General features: G+C 38.6%; 2 protein-coding genes and 1 long non-coding RNA gene across 11 annotated transcripts in view; 1 reads left to right on the top strand and 2 right to left on the bottom strand.

Moving 5' to 3' along the window:
- Positions 1–2,313, bottom strand: part of slc23a2 (solute carrier family 23 member 2) — a 37,836-nt gene extending 35,523 nt beyond the window's left edge. For 2 of the 9 annotated variants that reach the window (XM_085425980.1, XM_085425981.1), the window contains exons 1-2: positions 2,017–2,313; positions 430–1,824 (exon numbers count right to left, since the gene is read on the bottom strand). In XM_085425980.1, coding sequence (XP_085282106.1) covers positions 430–483 — 54 coding nt within the window. In that variant the 5' untranslated portion in view covers positions 484–1,824; positions 2,017–2,313. Of the gene's footprint in view, positions 1–429; positions 1,825–2,012 lie in introns of all 9 variants that reach the window. The other 7 variants (XM_085425983.1, XM_085425986.1, XM_085425982.1 and 4 more) reach the window with 4 other exon arrangements.
- Positions 2,314–3,970: 1,657 nt separating this feature from the next.
- The window catches only part of LOC146657696 (calsenilin-like), a 76,859-nt gene continuing 59,897 nt past the window's right edge, over positions 3,971–20,932 (bottom strand). The window contains exons 4-9 of the mRNA XM_085425979.1: positions 14,347–14,471; positions 14,154–14,223; positions 12,238–12,416; positions 11,291–11,395; positions 10,827–10,889; positions 3,971–5,012 (exon numbers count right to left, since the gene is read on the bottom strand). Of these exons, the coding sequence (XP_085282105.1) occupies positions 4,965–5,012; positions 10,827–10,889; positions 11,291–11,395; positions 12,238–12,416; positions 14,154–14,223; positions 14,347–14,471 (590 nt within the window). The 3' untranslated portion in view covers positions 3,971–4,964. The remainder of the gene's footprint in view (positions 5,013–10,826; positions 10,890–11,290; positions 11,396–12,237; positions 12,417–14,153; positions 14,224–14,346; positions 14,472–20,932) is intronic.
- Positions 6,145–8,161, top strand: LOC146657697 (uncharacterized). The gene is made up of 4 exons (XR_014914216.1): positions 6,145–6,428; positions 6,802–6,954; positions 7,325–7,412; positions 8,004–8,161. It is a non-coding gene; the product is annotated as an uncharacterized LOC146657697 (long non-coding RNA).

Here is a 20,932-nt window from a genome sequence, read left to right as displayed (position 1 = left end):
TTAAACAGCGAGTTAAAACATCCCAGACTTAAGCTGCATCATCGTATATAATGCTGTGTCACTACAATTGCACTGTAATAATGCTGGTATTGGCACTCTGATAAAGCCAGACTTCAGTTTAGGTAGTCTGTCATCGATGACTGTAGATTACTGGGAAAGGATGGAAAACGCCCATCATTCTGTGTTGCAAACACCAATAAAACTTAGTATTTTTTTCTATATTGTCATAAATATCATTTTAGTAAATTTCCTTAAAACCCCCATTATCTATGAAGAAAATGGCTGATTTTAATCTACTATCCGGATAACATTCCTAAGAAAAATCCTTTAAATATTCTTTAGCTGTATTTGCACTTCTCAGTTTTTCATAATTTAAGTTCAACAACTACTTAATTATACTTGTATGGGTTTATATTTGGGATTACATACATGTCTATTAACCCAGGACATCACTCCTTGTGTATGCATCCTTTTCTTTTGCATGTAGTAGGTCAGAAAAATCTTGAGCTCAAAAGCAGGTCACCTCCATGTCGATGCATACTACCTGTGAATATTCATCACCAAGAAAAACAGCTACACAAAATTAAATAAAAGAAAATCTAAAAACTAAACTAAACACAGCTGAAGAAAAAAATGTCACAAATCTTGTCCACTCAAGTGCTGTGAAAACTACAGGTTAAATGACATAGGATAATACCTTGCATGTAAGGGTGGTGCAGGGATGTACTACAAGCACTAACAGACTGCAGTAAGAATTTTCAAAAACACAATTTTAGAGGGGGAAATGAGGCTAGAGGAATTGTTTATTTGTGGACGGGACACAAATGTGCTACTGGCCATTTGGTCTGGCAAAAGTATTTATTTAAAGCTTACAGAAAACCAGCTATGTTACACCACGGTATTTATTTGGTAAATGGAAAAAATGCACTAAATCCCCTGCTTAAACAGCAGTTGCGTTGTGTGTTTTGTGGAAGAAATTTATATCAAATCAGTCCACAACCCCATCAATGCTGGCATTATAACTAATGTCAGCAGTTTGAAAGAATAAAACGGCCAAATCTCAGTCATATTACAGATTAAAATATCTCATGGATTGCATTACTGTGACACTTCTCATGACAATTGTGACTGATCTGAGGACCCTGATGATGACAACCACAAGCTGAAAGCATTACTTTCACAACAAAGCCCCGTGTAAGCAGGTGCAGTTGTATCAAAGGTCCCTGCTCTGAGAATGGCAGTTTCATTTGAAATTTAAACTACTCAGAGAGGAAAATAAAGCAGTCGAGCTGCTACCTGGAATCTGGGTGTTGATACAAAGTAAATTTTATAATGCAATTCTCATGCAATCGTAAATAGCCATGTCACCTCCAGGCACTGCCCATTTGGCTTTTGGGTTGGGTTTTTTGGGCCACTTATTGGTCATGTGATAGATGCACATGTACTGTGAGCATACACCCACCTGCCTAGCCACGTTTCTAGGACACTGCCATTATCAATTGCCAGTAAATCCTAAAAGCCAAATGTGCATTAGTGTAGCAGTTAGTGCTGCTTGATTCATTAAGGGTTTTTATTCATGCATACTTAGCCTATCTGTATTATGTTTTGTGTGTTGTAAGAGTCACAATAAAGCCCTCATTATCTAGAAACCTTGATACATCTGCCCTAAACCTCATACTGATAAGTAAAAAAAAATATGAGCTAAAGAGGAGAAAGGTGACTAGTACTGGAACCCTAACAGAACCCTGGCTATCTGGGCCTTTATTTTCACGGTCACACTTTCAGCATCAGCATCGCCACGGTCGAGGCGGCCCACGAAGTCCTCTGAGGAGAGAGAGAGAGAGAGAGAGAGAGAGAGAGGGGAGCTCACACACCTCTAACCGCTAGCGGTTATCTTCTGCCAACTCCAGCCCCTAAACTGAGACGGCGTACAGAGTGGGAAACCAACGCAGGGGTGCCTAACACTCACAAGGCACTGGAATTAAAAATAACGTGGCACGTTTTGCACTCACCTACCTGATAAAAGAGTAGACAGAGTCCACTTCCCTTCTCGGCTAACGCTGGCTTGTCCCCGTGGCTTGTGTTGTTGAAGCTGTGCGAGGCGGGAGGCACGCGCAGACGACAGTTGAAGGCGGAAAGTGGCTCACACGCGCAGCGGACGGCGGCGAAGAGATTGGGAGACTGTCCTTAAACCCAGTTCTTCCTAGACGACCTGCTTCCCCTCGGTTTCGAAACAGCTTCGCGTGGACGGATTTCGCCTTTCATAAAGCCACGGGAATGACGCTCATCAGGACGCATGCCCACATCGCCCGTGACGTCGGGTGCCTATGTAAGCTTTCGCCCCACCTTAACCAATCAGAAGCGACTTAGAACGTGACGCAGCCCAGACTCCCCCCCCCCCCCCCCCCTTCAAGGACAGGTTCTGTAATTATAACCCCGCTTGTATAACCTGGCTGTAAGTTTTCTGCAGCCTCCTAAACAATTAAAACGAGCTTTCGGGGCTCTGGGCTTGTATTGTGTATTTAGGGTTCTGTGGAGAACATCCTCACACAGAACATCACATCCTTGGGAACAGCTGTGTTAAGGACCAAAACGCTCTTCAGAGAGTGATCCGTACAGCAGAGCACTGCTACAGGATTGCTCTCCCTCCACTTCAGGACACCTACACCAGGAGATGCCGGACTAGAGCAGCGCAGATACTGAAGGACCCGTCCCATCCTGGCAACAAACTGTTCCAACTTCTGAAATCATCCGGGCTAGGACAGAGAGACTCAAGAGGAGCTTGTATCCCCAAGCCTTCCGGGCCCTAAACCATAACACCCCCCCCCCCCACAAACACACACATACACCCGCCCTCTCACACAGCATCCATAAGTGACTGAGACAGGACTCTCTTCTAGACACCCACCGGCACAATGTACATTTCAAATTCTTTTTTATTTTTAAATATGTTCATATTGTCTGAGTAGGAGTGGTGCAGTGAGCTCAAGGGGGCGGTACTGGGAGGCAGGTGAGCCACAGGTGGTGGCGATTATGTGATGACAGTGTCTTCTTTCTGTTTGTTTCTGTTTGAAACATTGTGTGTATCGCATACTTCACATTCAGATTGTCTGTTCTTATTTAATTCGCTTAATGTACAGAATTCACCTGCTTGCTGCATACAATGCTACTACTGCACATTCACCTAATGTATATAATATATAATGTTCTTCTTCTCTCCCCCTTTTTGCACAAGTCGAGGAGTGTGTCAGGTTACATTTCACTGCGTGTTGTACTTGTATAACTATGCATGTGACGAATAAAGAATCTTGAATCTTGAACTATCTTGGACTCATCATGAGATCCCTGCTTTTGCCACTGTGTTGTAAAACTTTATGTTTTACAACTGATAAATATGTCTAATTACTGACTTCAATCCCAGCTTTGGCCCTTAACCAATTCCTGAGAAAATCAATGCGTGCTTTTTAGCCTTTCATGTCACACATTACAGTGATGTTGTGCAACCTGTTCACCCAAAGCCTGAATGTTCAATCAATAAATATGCTGCTAAATTAAATATGTTCATGTCATTGTCTTCCCTTTTGTGTTAACTTGATCTACTCTGCACATTAATAAGCACCACTTAAAATAATAATTTTACTGTATTCAATTCTATTGTTTAAGTGGGTGGGCTTGACATCATCAGGTTAGTGGTCACTCTGAGGGATCGTATCAAAGTATCAGTGTGACCCCTGTCAGGCTGAGGAACGCATTATGCATGCAGTAATAGACAGTATGATCAAGAAAGACTGGAAGAATAGCCGTAATTGCATAAGCCGGGTCACACAACAGGGCAATGCTCCAAAGCCAGCATGTAACACTAAATACAGAGGAATAGAAATTGACTTTTTATAATGAAAGATTTTCTGAATCATCATTTGAATGCACTGGTTAACCACTGGTTAACCACAATAAAGAGAAGAAGTCGCACCTGTAGACAGCATCTTTAATTACCTGACATCACAAAGGTCCTACTGTACTGTACATGACACTGTGGCACTGTGGAGTCAGCATGCTCACAGATACTAAAGAAAAGGTCTTAGTTTGATGTGTCTTTCTTCACGGTTGTGCAAAGACTCATTTTTGTAATCTGATCAGCAAACATAATCTTCCAAAACAAAAATAAAAAAAGAAGAGAAACATTTAAATATCCCAAATTCCAACAACGCTTACTAACCATTTTTTTAAAAAGTGATTAACATTGAAATTTCTTAAACAAATATTGAGCACTGGTCCTATTCCATCACTTGGTGGAGCACAGATTAGACCAACACAATGCATTAGATATAATTATTAACTTTACATGTATATACATATACACTGGTTTTCTTCAGTGGTATATCAGGTGCAGGTATCTACAGTGCCTTTATTTCAGGCACATATAATACATAGTCATAAAACTGTAGTGCAAGCTAATTCCACATGACATATCTGATGACAAACATGCTTTAGTTCATGTCTTTTTTTTCACTGTGATTTTTTTCTCCATCCAGTGCTATAAAAAAATCTGAGGAAACAGCAGGCTTTTCCATATGTGAGTGTATATACTGTATGTTATTGTTAAAGTTAGTATCCATGTAGTTTGTCAATTTCTGTGAGCCTCTTCGTTCCTTGTGGCTTTTGTCCGCTGATCAAAGCACAATCAGCATGTCTGTTGAGCCACCGAGGACAAAAAAGTCATCCAAGAATGTCTCCTTTGACATGAGGCAGTTTTTGTAATCCAGAAACAGTCACAAGATACCATTAAAAGAGTGTGGCGAGAAATAGAAAAACCTCTAGTCCCTGCATCTTCACTGGAGCTACATTATGTATCAGGGTGTCTTACGTTATTGTGGAGTCTGCGGCATTGGGTGGAGTGCATGACTTTGCTCTGTTTGTATGCGAGTTGTGCTAATGAAGGAAAACAGCTGAGGACGTCCAGATTCTTATATCACATTTTCAAACAGCTGCATGGAGTTCATGATGTTCTCATCCTGCAAATAAAACGATAAAGAAAAAACATCTGTCAGCAAATTCAGAAGGAAACAAATGTTCACGCTGATTAGGTCAACGTTTCAGATATAACAAATGGCCATGGTGGCACTGTTTATAGCCAAAAGAACTGAGTCATTATCAGCAACTGCGAATATAAATCTTCCACCATGTCATGTTTCTTTATAGGGGCACAGATTAGAGACTGAGCTTGTTTTTACAAATATCTAATAGACAACTAATTTCAGTTTTTTGATGTGCTTGATAGAGAAGAAGACTGAATGCAGTCAACTGAGGCAATGCTGTATAGAAGAGTGATGTGAGACACTGAGAAAGTCATGCAGAAAATACAGAAAATGAAATCTAGGGTGTACTTAGAGCCCTAGAAAAACATTCTTTTTCACCAAACTTTATATTCAATGACACTTGAACTGGTGTTTGAGACCACTAACTAAGGAAAAAGATTTACTGAGGTCATCGATCAAGTCATCCCCTGGTGGTAATCCATCTATTACACACAGCCTGTTGGGGAAAAGCAGCAGCATTCAGTCTATTGTTTGTGTTAATTCAAAGTTCTCAGATTGTAATTCTTTTGCGCCTTAGTGTTATCGGTATTTTTAAAAAAAATTGTGTGTAAATAAAGCATGCTACACTGAAAAAAAGGGACTGGCCATCTCTTGGATTTATGTAAGCATCTTGCATGTATTTAACACAATTACCTCATGTTTTAAAGATAAATGTAACTATATAGTGTAAAAACTACATGATATGCAGAAAGGGTGTATTAAATTGTTCATATCATGTTCAGGTGAAGTAAGTCAATAAGATAGCAACGTTAAATCTCGTGAAACCACGCGTGATTTCATCTCGCGGGCTTTGGATCGTGGTTCAAAAAAGGCATCCATCTCAGTCAAGTCGAGTAGCCAACTCTACGTTTTTGGTATGTCTTGATTTTTTTAATTAATATTTACCATATTTCAGCCAAATGTAGTTAAACGTCTAGAGTGTCGCCATGTAACATGCTAAAAAAGAGCCGTTAGCTTATTTGCTGTTTTATCTGTTGTCAAAGAATTGGCGCTTTTTCATTTGAATTTGTCTTTGGCACAAGAGCCGTAATATCACATTAAACCTAATTACGAGGCACTCATAACATAATTTGGTTTTCTGTGTGAATAGATTTGCCAACTGACTCTTCAGTTACATTGTGTATTTACTGCACCGTGGTGTTAGTGAGATTTTGGACATTGAACAGCGTTAGCTAATATCATCAGCGGCATTATGCTAGCTTACATCCCTACCCCTCCTGCCCTCACCTGCTGTCCTTTTCTTTTTGTTTTTTTTGCTGCACATTGAGAGACCACATCTATTCTGCATTTCACCAGGAGTCAGCTGATGGATTGTGGGTTCAAGGTGTTATGGTAAGAAAGTATATTCTATTTTCGCTTAAGGTTTCTGTAACTTAATTATAATAGGTTTTGTATAATTATTAGGTGCATGCATACACAAATAGACCACCCTATTAAAACAACTGAGAAATCCAAAATCTGCCATAGGTTTAACTTATACCTGTATGTATTGTCAGAAAGGTGATTACTGGACTCACATTAATGCACACTTGAACTAAAATGAGGTTGTAACTTGTGGGTTCTTGGGTTGCAAATCAGAAACAAACATCTTTGGATTGTTTTAATCCCATAAGATCTGGAAACACAGTTTTTATTCAACAAAACATTACTGATTAACCAAGCACAGTGCCTGCTGTTATTTCAAAATTTCAAAATGTTATTTCAGATAAAATGCAGCATTCCAGTGCATCCCAACCATGCCTTTACAGTCAAGGTTTCTGACGGAGCTGAGTTTCTCTCTGACAGTCTGCTGAAAGTGTTTGCAAAGTGATCGGGGGAACAGTGCACAAAGCTAAAGGATGTAGCTGCCATGATGACAGTAAGAACTTTAAAATTCTTTAACTACAAAGTGTATATGTATTGCATTAGGTCAGTAAAAGATTTTTATGCTGCATCCATTGAAACAGTCAACTATTACCTGTGAGTACTGATTCCACTGAAAGGATGCCATTCTTTTTTGTCATGCATTTACTGGCCCACTGAGAAAAAATTATCTTTTTAAAAAAATAAATGTTCTGGAAACTATATATCCATAAAGTTGATGTCAAACAGAAACTTTTGATATTGCTTTGTAGATGCTGGTGTTGCATGTTGACTGGTTTAAAAAGTCAAGTTTTTGTCTGGGATCATTTTCTTCTGTGCTACTGAAAAGTTCACAAATCTCTGTTTTCTTTGTTATAATACTTTAGGATGACATTAATGCTCAAAGGGAGTCTCATCAAAGTGCTCCGCATCTGTGTGAAAGACAATTGCAACATCTTGGTGCAGGAGTTCATGGTGAGTGTTTTATGAGTAGATTGTGGCTTTGCAACATTTAAAAATGCATTTAGTTATCCACTTGATCCTCATTGGACTGGTTAGGACCAGTAGTCCTCTTTAATAATTTGAAGTTCACATGAGGCCTAGTAGTGAACTCGGCCGCCGGCCCTTGAGGCCCCACCCCTACCCCTGTATTAGGGGTCACATCAGTGTGAAAAAACTTTAAATTTGTCATTCTAGTGAACAAAGGAAAATCCCACCAGTATTTACATTAGCTTTTGTTTGAAAAAAAAAAAAAAAAGACCAACTGACCAACAGCTAACCAAATTGTGGGGCTGAAAGTCTAAATTCTAACATCTTCTGAGTGACATAACCTGGATTTCTGATGGGCCGGTGTCTTTCTAACAAAAACTAATGTAAAGCATTTGAAATTATTATGTTTTTCACTCTCTCTTAGAAACTCTGTTAGACCATGAATGGCAGCATGGCAGGCCACTCTTTGGCTATAGCTATTTACTATGGTTTAAATTACTCTAACATTAGAACTGGTAGATTCAAAAGAGATGAGTTTAAAAGGGAATCTTAAAAAAATGTTTTGTGTTTAACCAGGACTTGACTGAGGCCACTGCACAGATTGAGAAAACCACAATGAACATCTGTCTCCAGAGATGCGCCAGGCAATGACTTTTCTGATGTTGGCATCATCATCGAGGGTATAGTAGTTCTTCAAGATCTGGATAACGTGACCTTTGCAGTAGCCATGCTGTTTGGACCATTTTTATTCCTTCAACATGAGTTACCCATCACAACTCTGCTACACTTTTGAGGTGATTCAAAGGGTGGTAATGGAGTTGGATGCAACTCAGCTCTCAAGAAAAGCTCACAACTAAGACAAAACTGCTCCTGCAAGGAAAGCTCACTGTTATGCATGTGAGGTGACCAGCTCTAGGTGAGAGGACATTTAAATCTCACACTTGTTCTGCTGCATTTTTGAAGCTCAATTCCAGGAGCAGATCGCAGGGTTCATTTTTATATACTCTGCAACTGCCATGAGGACAAGCCGTTTTTGTTGTTGTTGTTTGTTTTTCCTTTTGCTCTGTACAAGTTCTCTGTTTGTCTGTTTGGCAGCATTTTTCAATTTCTGTTTGTATTTTTTCTTTCTTTTACTAGTGAAGAGATGTAGCGTGAACAGTTATACAGTCTAAATATCCCATATGGGTCGTGTGAAATGGTATTTTCAGTTTCATTCAGTTGAAGTAAGGAACGTTGAATATTTCTAAGTGTGCTGTTTTGAACCAAGATGTCACAGTATGATCAGTGCTGTAATTTTTGACAGTCACTGTATCAATATTACTTTTGCGTCTCTTGAATAAAGGTTTTGACCTGCAAGTGCTAATTTCTTTAGTTATTGGGGTAAAATGGGTAATGTTAATAGGAAGGTGTTTGCCAATTCAGTAACCTAATTTAATGTTAATGGAAACTAACATTTCCTCAAATTGTTTAGTTATAATTGTTGTTTAACTGAATCTTGACGTCAGAGGCCTTAAATAGAATGTTTTGTATTGTCCTGTAACATTTTTCAAAAGAAAGAGTCTAATTTCTTTGCTGTGATTGATTCCAGAGAACACGGAAGAACTGACATTATTTAACTGTTGATTTATGTAGATTCAGTGGAGGAGTAATGTCAGTTTAATTCTTTACCTACTGTCAATGCAGTGAAATTAGACATTTTGTTTTTAAAGGTTACTGGTGGATGCCAGCAACCATCTTGGAAGAGAACAATACAATCTGTTATAAGGCCTCCATTTGAAAATTGTGTATTTGATACTAGAATATAATAGCAAAATGTAATTTGAAGATAACATGTAGTATTTAAGTGACCAAGTAGTATTGGGTAAAAGTTATTGAATGGTGTTGGGATAAAGTGAAAAAATTGTGAAGGATTAAAATATTCCAAGAGCTCAAATTACTTCATCAAAACATGTTTAAGTCACATTTTATCAACACAAATTGCACAGGTTTATTGAACATGAATAAATTGTGTTAATTTAACTCAATTGTTTAAGTTGCTGCCGAAGCAAAACATCTGTGTGCAACAAATGTCCACCATTGAATTAAGTAAATCCAACAACATATTTTTTTCAGTGTACAGTACGTCTACAGTTTGAGTAAAATAACTGGAACACTCTCTGCTCGTTACGTAAATGCACTGGCTTGAATTTTCCATTTTTATCTCTGTTGATTGAAGCATGTTAAAACAGCTGCAGAGCTGCATCAGAGGCACTGACCAATATTTGAGTTTGGGGTAAACAGCACACACAGATGGTCTCAAAATAAATAATGACGAATAATCTAAAAACCCAGTGTTTTACACCAACCAAAACACAAGATAAGTTAGTGTACATACTTTGACCTCAACTACTTGTGAAGTCGGTAAGAAAACTGACATCCACGAAACTGCGCATACAATCTAAAGAAAATTTTGTGGTAAAACAGTTAAGAAACGGGGTCAAAAGTCAATTAATTGCCTCATTACAAGTTTTTACTTGCTGGTAGTGAGTGCCAACACTCAAAACTACCCTTTATCAGGAGATAATGACTTTTACTGTTGCCCAGTTAACAAGTTACAGCTTTTGGAGGTGTGTTTTAAAATTTCTTTCTTTTCCAGTACAGAGATGTCTTCCTGGTAAGGCCTACTGACTTTACTGTAAAAAATCTAAGAAAAAAAAACTGTGTTTATGTCAAGGTTGTCTAGCAGACATAAAAAATCTGAAAAAGTAGCCTGCCCAAATAACTAGATGATGAGTAAACACTGTTTTAGTGTTTGTTAACATTGTGTAGATACTGACTGTGACAAATTAAACACCAGGAGCTTAATATAGCAAAATACAGAGGAAGTGCTTTCCTTCAGAGAATGTTCATGATTAAGGATATTAGTTTATAAACATTTTTCAACCAAAATAGTGTATTGATATGAGGAACATCTGGTTCTGGTTATTAACTGCAGAGATATCTTTGAGGATGTGAAGCTGAGTTTTTAATCACTGACGTTTTTAAGTTCATGAATTGGGTATTAAAAAAGGAAATTAGGTGTAATCAGGTCTCTTTTCCTTACAGTACTGACTGTGAGAAAGAAGTGGAGACACATATAGAAGAACACAGGATTAAAGGTGATTCAAAAATAAACACGCTATAATTAGTAAAGGCAAAGTCCGCATATAAATACAGAATATGATCATTACAGACTAGAAAGTGTAATATTCCTCCAAAAATAACATGTCAGGGTTTACAATATGTGTGAAGGGAGATAACACTAGTCAGTGTGAGTGCCGTCATGCTGTAGCTGACATTGAACCAAGAACCTTGATCTACTGCAATACTGTAATTGTGATTTACACTGACTGGTGTGTGGGACAAAAAAGTGTGCATCACCTTCTGACAGGTCTCAATGAACTCTTCAATAGTCACTACACCATCTCTGTTCCTGTCCATTTTCTGAAAAAACAGAAAAAATAAGAAGAGAAAGCAGACATTAGTGAGACAATATTTACGATATTTAACTCTTAAGAGACCAAAATGAATGAGTAGGGTCATTTCCAACCAAATTATATTTTACAAAGGAAAACTTTTCATAAATGGCTCTGTTTGCGTTTATACCTAGACGTTTGTCTTTATCTATGACAGATATTCTAAGATGCTCTAATGTAGTTATGTATGGCTTACAATAGCTTTTATGGAAAAGGGAGTCAATCTGAGCCATCACCAGTCTTTTCATCATAACTTTGGGCATTAGTCATCTGCCTCAAGGCTAAATCTTACTACCCCTAAGTCTGTTATCCATGACTCAATGAAAAACTATAATCTAGAAATTATATTTAATTGTGTGGAATCAGAACCTGAAAGAACTTGTCGACATGTTCAGAGGGTGCTTCATCCCGCACGCAAGGGTAGGTATACCTCCCCATCATGTCATAGATCGACTTCATAATTGCCAGCATTTCCTGAAGAGAAGCAGAGAAGGAAAGGGAGTGAATATAATTCACTTTTTACCTAAAACAGCCAACTGTTTCAGTGTTTTGTTTACCTACTATGAATTTTAAAATGTACAAACTCTATATTATATGATTAAAACGGAAATTTAATTTAGTTGTCCCATCTTGGCTGTTTTTAATAAAAACAAAAAAAAAGCCAGTCTCTGAGAAAGATGAGATTGTATCAGGGCAGATAGATAGAGACAGACAGCCCTTGAGGCTAAATGTCTACATATGTTTATTTAGCTTGAAACTGCCAAAGGCACAATCATCATTCAGGTCACCTATACCATGGAAAACGAGTATAAGAGCTCTCCTTTAAATGTCTGCGACTGGTGTAGTTTCTCAAAGTGAAGCCAATCAACATGCTATTCTCTACAAATACAAACAGGCATATCTGCCTCAAGTAATGGGCTTAATATGCTTATTAACACCTTAATAAGCAGTTAATAAGCATTATTAAAATGCTTATTAACTGCTTAAATAGGACATAATAGTTATTACTAACAAAAATATATAATTCTGCCTGGTTTAAGGCCCCTGATCAGTATCTAGACCCAGAATCTAGATTGAGAAGGTGAGCTAGTGAGTGTGGTTTTTAAAAAAAACAAAAAACATTTATCTTCTTGTAAAGCACTTAAGTGTACACATATGAAATCAGTTATTAGTTGCTTCTACTTCATGTCAGTTTAAACAGTTTTGGATGTAACAAAGGTGACAGAATATGAAATTTGTCTTTGTCTTGTTGTCAAAAAAATGACATATCTTACACGCACGCACGCACGCACACACACACACACACACACACACACCTCTTTGGTGATGTAACCATCCTTATTAATGTCGTAAAGGTTGAAAGCCCAGTTGAGCTTCTCGGTGACCGAACCTCTGAGCAACACTGATAGGCCGATGACGAAGTCCTCAAAACGGATTGAACCGTTTCTGTCCATGTCAAACGCGTTGAACAGGAAGTGAGCGTAGGTGGTTGCATCTGTAGATGAAAGAAGATGCGGATTTAATGTAGTGCTTTTAACAAAGCACCCAAAAAAGCAAAGGAGAGGGAGACCCAGTTTTCAAACATTGTTAACAAGTTTTCATGATTGAAGTTGGGACTTTGGAAAGGCTGTTCCAGAGGTTAGCCTGCGGTTTCAATTCTAGAACTAGTGTGTGTGTTTTGATGCGTCCTGTTGCAACACTGTTGCAGTGCATTGTTCTTGGGTTGTAAAGCTTCGCTTCGCCTTCAATTCAGTTCAGTTTTATTTATATAACACCAAATCACAACAATAATCACCTCAAGGCACTTAGTATTGTAAGATGAAGAACCTACAATACAGAGAAACCAACAACAACCAGACGACCCCCCCATGACCAAATATTTTGGCGACAGTGGGAAGGAAAACCTCCTTTTTAACAGAAAGAACCCTCCAACAGGGGTAAGGGGAGGGAGACATGACACTCTTCCAAAAATGCCTCATGTCATTGTACCCAAATAGATCAATTTTTGTGTCACTTTTCTCCAGAAGGCTTTGACTTGTCCGTGTAGTCAACACCCTTTTAGTCCATGGCGATGTAAAACATATTCAGCCAATAAAGCTGGTGTTTCACTGGTTTCCAGTTCATAGCAGGCTTGAGCACTGATGGCTCCTGGGTTGCTCCTGAGCATCCAAAGCAGCTTCCTCTCATCTGAAGGTGGCAGTCTGGGTATTCTTTCAGACTTTGTCATACTGGACTTTTCAGTTTCAGATTAATTCTGACACACTGTGTATTTTTTAATGCTATTAAATTATTTTAATAGGGCAGCATTAAAGCATGATAAACTGAATTTTAACTGAATATTGCAGCATGTGGCTCTTGTAGCCACATACTTTTACTTCTCATACTAAATGCTTTTAACTCATTCCCCCTTTGACACCTACTGGGGTAACCCTTGTTTCTCTTTCCTGAATGGAGGCATATTTCAAGCCTGCTTCAGGAACAAAATAATTGGGTGTGCATCTTGTTTAAATCTTGTTTAACCACCTAGGACCTGGCGTCCACACATGTGGACATCACATTTTGGGTCGTCTAGACCAGCGGTCTCCAACCTTTTTTGCGCCATGGACCGGTTTATGCCCGACAATATTTTCACAGACCGGCCTTTAAGGTGTCGCAGATAAATACAACAAAATAAAACTAGTACCGGTACCAAAAAAAGAAGATTTATTCATAACACACGTGAAAAGACCGAGGAAAACTGAGTTAACGATAAAAACCATAACAAAATAACGCTGAAAACCGATAAAAACCCTGAAACACATACATTTCAGACCTGAGCCTCAACTCTCGTGGCCCGGTACCAAACGACTCACGGACCGGTACCGGTCTGAAGCCTGGGGGTTGGGGACCGCTGGTCTAGACCAAAATACTAAATTTTTCTCTACAAGGGCCTGATATCCACTTAGGAGGACATTATACTGCCACTGCTCTATCAAAATTTAAAACGAATGTCCTCATATGTGGGTCTCATTTTTCTCAAAAAAAAAAAAAAAAGAAATCAGATAATTTTGTTTTTACATTCATCAGGTCCCAATCAGCCCAAATAGCAAAGAGAAATTAAAAATGCATGCCATGAAAGAGTTTGGGTCTTAGGAGGTCAAAGTTATGAAATATAAATCAGATGTGGAAAAATATGACCCTCAGTCCCTCACTAAAAAGGACAGAAAAAGAGGAGATTGTTTTAATGTCTAACCTCCTTGGGGAAAGAACTGAGAATAGATGGACTTGAATGTCTCCTCATCAACCAGTCCGCTGGGACACTCCTGCTCAAGAGAGGAGGAAAAAGGAGATATACATGTTAGAATAATAATTCAGCTCTATATAAAGCATAGTAATAATAGCAAAGCAATTAGGCTGGTCTCAGCAGAAGGAGCAGCTAGACGCACGTTCTTGAAGCCTCGATACAGAGACTGAAGCTCCTTCCTGGTGAACTTGGTCTGAGCCTGCAGCTGGTCCAGCCCCTCTGGCTGGTGACGCACAGTCGACAGCTCCAAATCACTGTCGCTGCTGTCTGTGGGAGGAAGAGAGACAGAGAGAAAGGGATGGATAGACAGACAGAAAGGAGGAAAAGTAAAGAAGGGGAGAAGGAGAGAGAAGTGATGAAGGGAGGGAAGGATGGAAAGAAAAAAGAGGGAGGATGGGGCAGACATTGAGTGAGAGGATGCAGGTCAACATTCGGAGATGGGGTGTGGGTGGGTTCACACATTCAACAGGAGGAGGCATAAGAGGAAAATGTTCGAAGTTCAAAAGAGAGAATTATCAAAAAACCGTGGAGGAGGAAAAGGCAGGCGAACAAGGGAGTAAAATAAGAGGAGGAGGTACTTTCTTTATGGTGGACATGTCACCAAACTTGGAGGGTCATTTTATGAGAATTCAATCAATGCATCCCACATGGCCCCATCAGAATCAGCTGATATTGTTGGTCAATAATGTATGAGTAGTTTCTGAGCTACAGGCCCTTGAAATATATAAAAGGAAGGTTGAAATTTATCACTTTTTTTTATTGCCTTGTTTAAACATAGTTAAAAACTACAACCAAATCAGTTTTAATCAGGTTCAAGCATTTAAAAATGAAAGGCCATTAAAAAGCACTGAATTCCAGCCAATCTCTATGTACTTCAAGGGCCTGTAACTTGGAAAGTATATTTATAGTATAAAAGTAAAAGTTTGCATGCCTTCATTAAACATAAAAAAGTTATTATAGAACAAAAATCAGCCTATCCTGAAGGTAGACGTGTGGGAAATGTTTCAAATCTGGCTGACTTTATATGGAGCGACTTTCAAAACAAAAGCCACCACAGAAAACCTAAGTTTGATCATTTAGATCAAAGACACTTTCTCACTCAAATGAAGTGTCGTGACATTGGTTACCATTGCACACTAAGAGAAAGCACTGCACAGCCGGGCAAAAAGAAAACACTTTTAAAAAAGGAGGGAAGTTTTCTCCGTTTGGTTGGACTCGTGCTGTTACATACTCACCATCTTTAGACAGAAAGAACAGAGGTGGAGGAGGTGGACGGGTGTCGACACCGAGATGGAGTGAAAGAGCGTAAATGGAGAACAGTGGGAGAGTGACAGTAAGAGGAAGAAAAAAACAAAAAACAAAAAGAAAACATGTCAAGTCAGATCGGACGCTGTGTGGTTTACACGCTGGGTCCAAAGGAGAGGATTCATGTCATATTCGGATAAAACACCCAGCAGAGCGGGGAAATATGATACGCTGTGAAACATAAACCCAAACCACAGAGAAGGGGATTAAAACTGGAATGTGATCCGCTCTTCAACATTTCTTTATAGTTCATTTATTCTTGCACAATGTGAGAAGAAGATGGCTTCTGACCTTGTCTGTATGGGTGCAGCTGTCAAAGACGGTCATGCTCTTGTAACCCAGTTATATCAGAAAAGGCACCCGGTAGGATGAAATACTTTCTCAAAAGTCCACACATTTTCCTTTTTCCCCTCTAAATTTTCAGACTGTTCAATGCATTTTTGCAACATTTCTGCAAAAAAGTTTAATTTGCCTGCTAAAGATTCTAATCTAAAATGAATCTAACCTGCACATTTTTAATAATTTCAAATTCTATTAAAGAAAATAACGCTCATATGATCCCATCAGAGCATGATTATTCTGTATCTCCTGCATGATACAAAATAATACAGAATAACCAAGAAAAACTATTGGTGACGAGAGTTCTGCAGGTCAGCATTTAGTTTGTGGAAATAAAAACCTGATTCATTATGAGCCATAAACATTCAGAGTTACGCCTTACTACAATCTAAAACATGGGATGATGGTAAGTATTCCTACAGAAAGCACAGGTCTGTATATCAACCTTTTCGTTGTAATGAAAAGGCTTTTTTTACTCTACCCACAATCCTAAATTGAAACAGTGGCGTCTGATTGGCGGAGGCATCTGTTACCATGGAAATGTTGAACCCAGGGCTCAAAACTTCAGAAAATTCAGACACACAGAACACAATCTACAAAATACACTGAAAACTATTATAATACATTAAGAATGAAAATGGCAGACTTCACTTTGCTGGGATTTGCAATGCATTATGTAATAATGTAAAGTGTTAGGCATAATTTTAGAAAACTATCTTAATCGTTGATTTCTCTTTGGATAAAAGTAAATCAGTTTTTCTTCTTTGTTTTACTCCTCATTTATTTCTTTTAGAGAGGTTTTATGCAGTCAAATAGCCTGTGCCCAAAATGCTTTACTTCTACCTCTAATTTAATTACATGTGAATGTTCCATGTATAGTTTGTAACATAAATAAAAGATAAAATGTCAAATTTAATGGAATCTGGTGAAATAAAATTGACTTGATTGGCAAAGATTCAATTTATAAGCACATTTTCCTTAATGATTTATTATCTGAATAAATAAACCTTTTAATTATATATATCACCTGTATTTAACTCAAAATTATTGCTTCATTGAGGGTGAAGAATCATGTTTTCGAGGGTGCTTAAACATGTTAATGTCCACTAAAGTCTTTAACTGGCCTAAGTAATAGCTGATCTTTCACGTACTCCCCTGGCTGGAGAAGTACCCTGGGGGTACTTGTACTGGTACTGGGGAATCATTGCTCTAACAGAAGTGATTTCTGTAGCTACTGTACTATACACACTCTGAGGTACTGGGAAAGTATGGTTGTTTTTTTAAACATGTGTCAATTTTAATGTCACTAACTGTCACTAAAACACGAGCCAAACTGCTGCACTGGTATTACCATGATAGTTAATTCCCCCTTTAATGCCCCAGTGCTGCAAATACTCACCAGACCATCAAATATGTATTCATGCCAAACTGAAATCAAACTATTTACTCCTGTTTGAAATTAGTATTTCAGGAATCAGTAATACACTGTGTATTTCTATAATTGCCATTTTTAAAAGATTTACATATTTAAAGCTTTGGGTTAAAAGAATATACATGTGAGCAATTATTACCAGAGGTTGATAGGGACTGACTGTCAACTCACATCAATTATTCAGCTAACAAGCTTTAAAATGATGCCTGTGTAAAACCAAGCCAAAAAAAAGTCTTTATAGTTTACACCATCTGTGGCTGTCTCATGTCTCTTACAGCTATGTCTTCTTCTCTCTTGATAATCTACACGTATCCAAATTGGGTCAGACACATTCACAACATTCACAAATTGCTCCGTGTCTTTCCTCCTCCTCACTTCCCCCCTCCTGTGGCATCTCACCGGTCTCAGTGATGTCGATCAGGCCCAGCAGGTGCATCAGTTTGAGGAACATGATCACCAGGCAGACGATGCCAACTGTCTGGAGTCCCTCCGTCTCCCATCTTACACTCATCTTCCCCTCTTCTTCTATCTCGTCTTCTCTTGTTATTTTCCTTGCCTCTATTTCGACATCACTGGACTCTCTATAGACACCTGTTTTAATCCATCTGCCTCTCACAGTCTCACTCTTCTCCACTGCCTTTTCCTGTCTCTGAAACAGTGTCAGTCACTCATCACTCTTTTTATGTCACATTTTTTTCTTGATGATTCTTTATTTAGCTCTCCCCCTCTGCCTTTTTAATTGACTGCCTGTTTTTTTTTTGGGTTTTTTTTTACCCCGGTGATCTGTTGTGCTCCAATGAATGTTACAGGATTTTTTCCACAATTAAAAGCAGGGTGTGATGGTCCAACTCCCTCATGAACGTCAAATGCTTCAGATGAGAGTAAAAAATCCCCCCAAAAAATCTGGATCACCACGTTAATCCACAGGAAATCCAATCACACAAAGAGGAAGCTCAAATATTCTCACACCACATAGATTAGGTTTTTGGCAAAAAGCTGAAGCTGGCTTGGGATTTCTCCAGTAAATATTATTCCTGCCGTCAGTGATAACAATAAAAAAAATTATCCAAAATTCACAAGGAGGTGCATCAGGAAAATCCACCACAGAACAAATGACTGATGCTGTGCAGCTTCCTCCTCTATAGCCTCCCTCCATATCACACCTTATTCTCTGCTAATTAACCTCTGAACTCCTGAGGAAGCAGAGAAAGTTGCATTTCTCCCATTTCCATCAAAACAACCTCAACACGAGACCGGAAAATACATCAAATCAGTGCAGGACGGCTTTAAATAGGCATAGCTGACAAAGATTAGAATGATTTCTGCTAAATGTGACAAGCGGAAAAATAATTTGCCTTTAAGGACACAGAGAGGGTGGTGACAAAGGTCAACAGGTGTCCTGAATCTCATTTTCCCAGTCATCTCCGTGATCCACTTTCTAATTGTTCCCCCGTCTCTCTTGGGATCTGCAGCACAGATTTAATGCCTCGGTGGAGTCCTGTCACACACTCATTCTCATGTAATAAAGAAAAACAGTGAGACAAGGCTCCCTCAGGCCCTGTGACACTTGTTCAAAGCTCATTTTACTGTGTGCCTCCCTCTAGTGGAGACTAAAGAGACAACATGCACAAAGTGCATGATGTAATATGAGGATGTAATTCCATAGACTAAGAAATTGTTTTTCTCTCCATTCACAGTTATGTCCATGCAGACCTTCTATAATTTCCTACTCATTCAATTTGAAACTTTAGCAATAAAATCCAGCGATAAATCATAGATAACAGAGTCTACCATTAGTGGATTGTATTAACTCCTAAGATCATAAGATGCAGCTTCTTAAGCATATTGCTCTAAATAAACAGCATTAACTGAAAGTGACATTCATCTCACATCATTTGTTTTTCAGATCCTGGAGGATGGAGCCATTAAAATAAGAAAATAATAATTAAAAATGACAGCTCTTACATTAAGCACATACGGGGCTGATTGATGATGCTGGAGGTGACCAGGATGGACAAGATTAGAAATAAGTACATCAGAGGAACAGCTCAGGTTGAGCAGTTTGGACATGTGCAGAGAAGGCAGGATGTTAAAGATGGAGCTGCCAGGGAGAAGAAGTTGAAGACCACAGAGAAATCTCATGGATGTAATGATGGAGGATCCGCAAAGGGAAGATATGGCAGAGGAGGACGCTAGAGACAGATCTGCTGTGGTCTGATAGTTCCCTCAACTCATTCGCACTTTTATAATATTGCTGCTCAAATTCACGGCAGGCTAAAATGACCTTTAGGCCACCGGGAAATGTTTTGGTGCTTCCACTTGCCAGTCCACTACTGCCTGCTATTTTGATTTTATTGATTCACAGTTCAAATAAATCTTTTTATCTTTTACTGTGCCTTAGCCCCTCAGCTCATCAGTGATCTGAAACAAACAGCATTAAAGCTCCTCTCACTTTTAGTTGATTGCCTTCTGATTGGCTGCCCCTTGCAAACAGAAGGTGGGCTGATATTATAGAAGTCCAAGAGTAGAAAAAAGTGTCAAAGCTAAAGTCTAAACCCTGAGCTTTCCTTTCAGAGGAATTAATTGCACATATGCTGAACTTATTTGAAACTTTGGCCATATTAGATAAAACAAGAAGAAGCACAGTAGGTCCTGTTTAACTGAAAGCATTTTCTAAATGTACCAGCTTTGGGAAATTGATGATACGAATCATAAATTCTGAGTAATTTATTAAATTGATCTAAAGGGCTTCTAAGAAACATGAAAATGAGCAAAGAAACCAGAGATGAACAGAGTGAAATACTCACTTCCTCCTTATCTTTTCTTACCGTACACTGACGCCACTTGCCACTTAAAATATCCAACACAAACCGCCAGTAAAACACCAGATACTGGTATCAGAAAGCCCCGAAATAGGGCTCATACATCTTTAAAGCCAAGGCTACCTCTGCCATCGATTTCATCCCAAAATAGGTCCTGGACTGATCCCAAAAATCGACATCAGAGAGCACCGGCCTGAAAGGTCAGTGGTTTGGTTTTAGATCACATCACTTAACTGAACTATAAGCACACACACATTTACACAAACACACACAACAAGTGCCAATGAGTGAATATTTTTCGTAGGGTGAAATCAAAGGAGCTTTTGTTGAGTGCTGATGATATAAATAATTCATCAAATAGGCCACGGCATCTTCTGATTAATAAGCGACCACTAATGTATTGCTGATGCTAAATGTGGAATGTTTTAGCACATACACAGTACCAAAATGGATTCTGAGATAGCCTCCTGATGTGGTTTAAAACATACTTTAATAGATATTTGCCTGTCTGGTTCCCCCACGAGATTATAATCAACTCTGTTGTGAAAACACTGAATTAATGAATATTTAAAAAGCCTGTTGTATTGTATTCTCAATGATGAAACAACGAATCTTTTATAAACACAACTTAAACTCAAAACGTTGAGGCAGGAAAATGTGAAAAGAAAATTAATATCTTAAACTGCAAACACAAAGACAGAAAAAAAAATGAGGCGACATAGAGATCAATTAATTTCAACAAAACCTCTTGGGTTACATCTAAGGAAGACCAGTTCAAGGACCAGTCCTGCTTGTCATCCAGATGTATAGGGATTGCACCAGTTGTGACT

This window comes from Rhamphochromis longiceps, linkage group LG12, assembly GCF_057381845.1.
Source record: "Rhamphochromis longiceps isolate RC_006_pf linkage group LG12, R_longiceps_female_GT1.1, whole genome shotgun sequence".
NCBI lineage: Eukaryota > Metazoa > Chordata > Actinopteri > Cichliformes > Cichlidae > Rhamphochromis > Rhamphochromis longiceps.
This window is presented reverse-complemented; position numbering and strand designations above follow the sequence as displayed.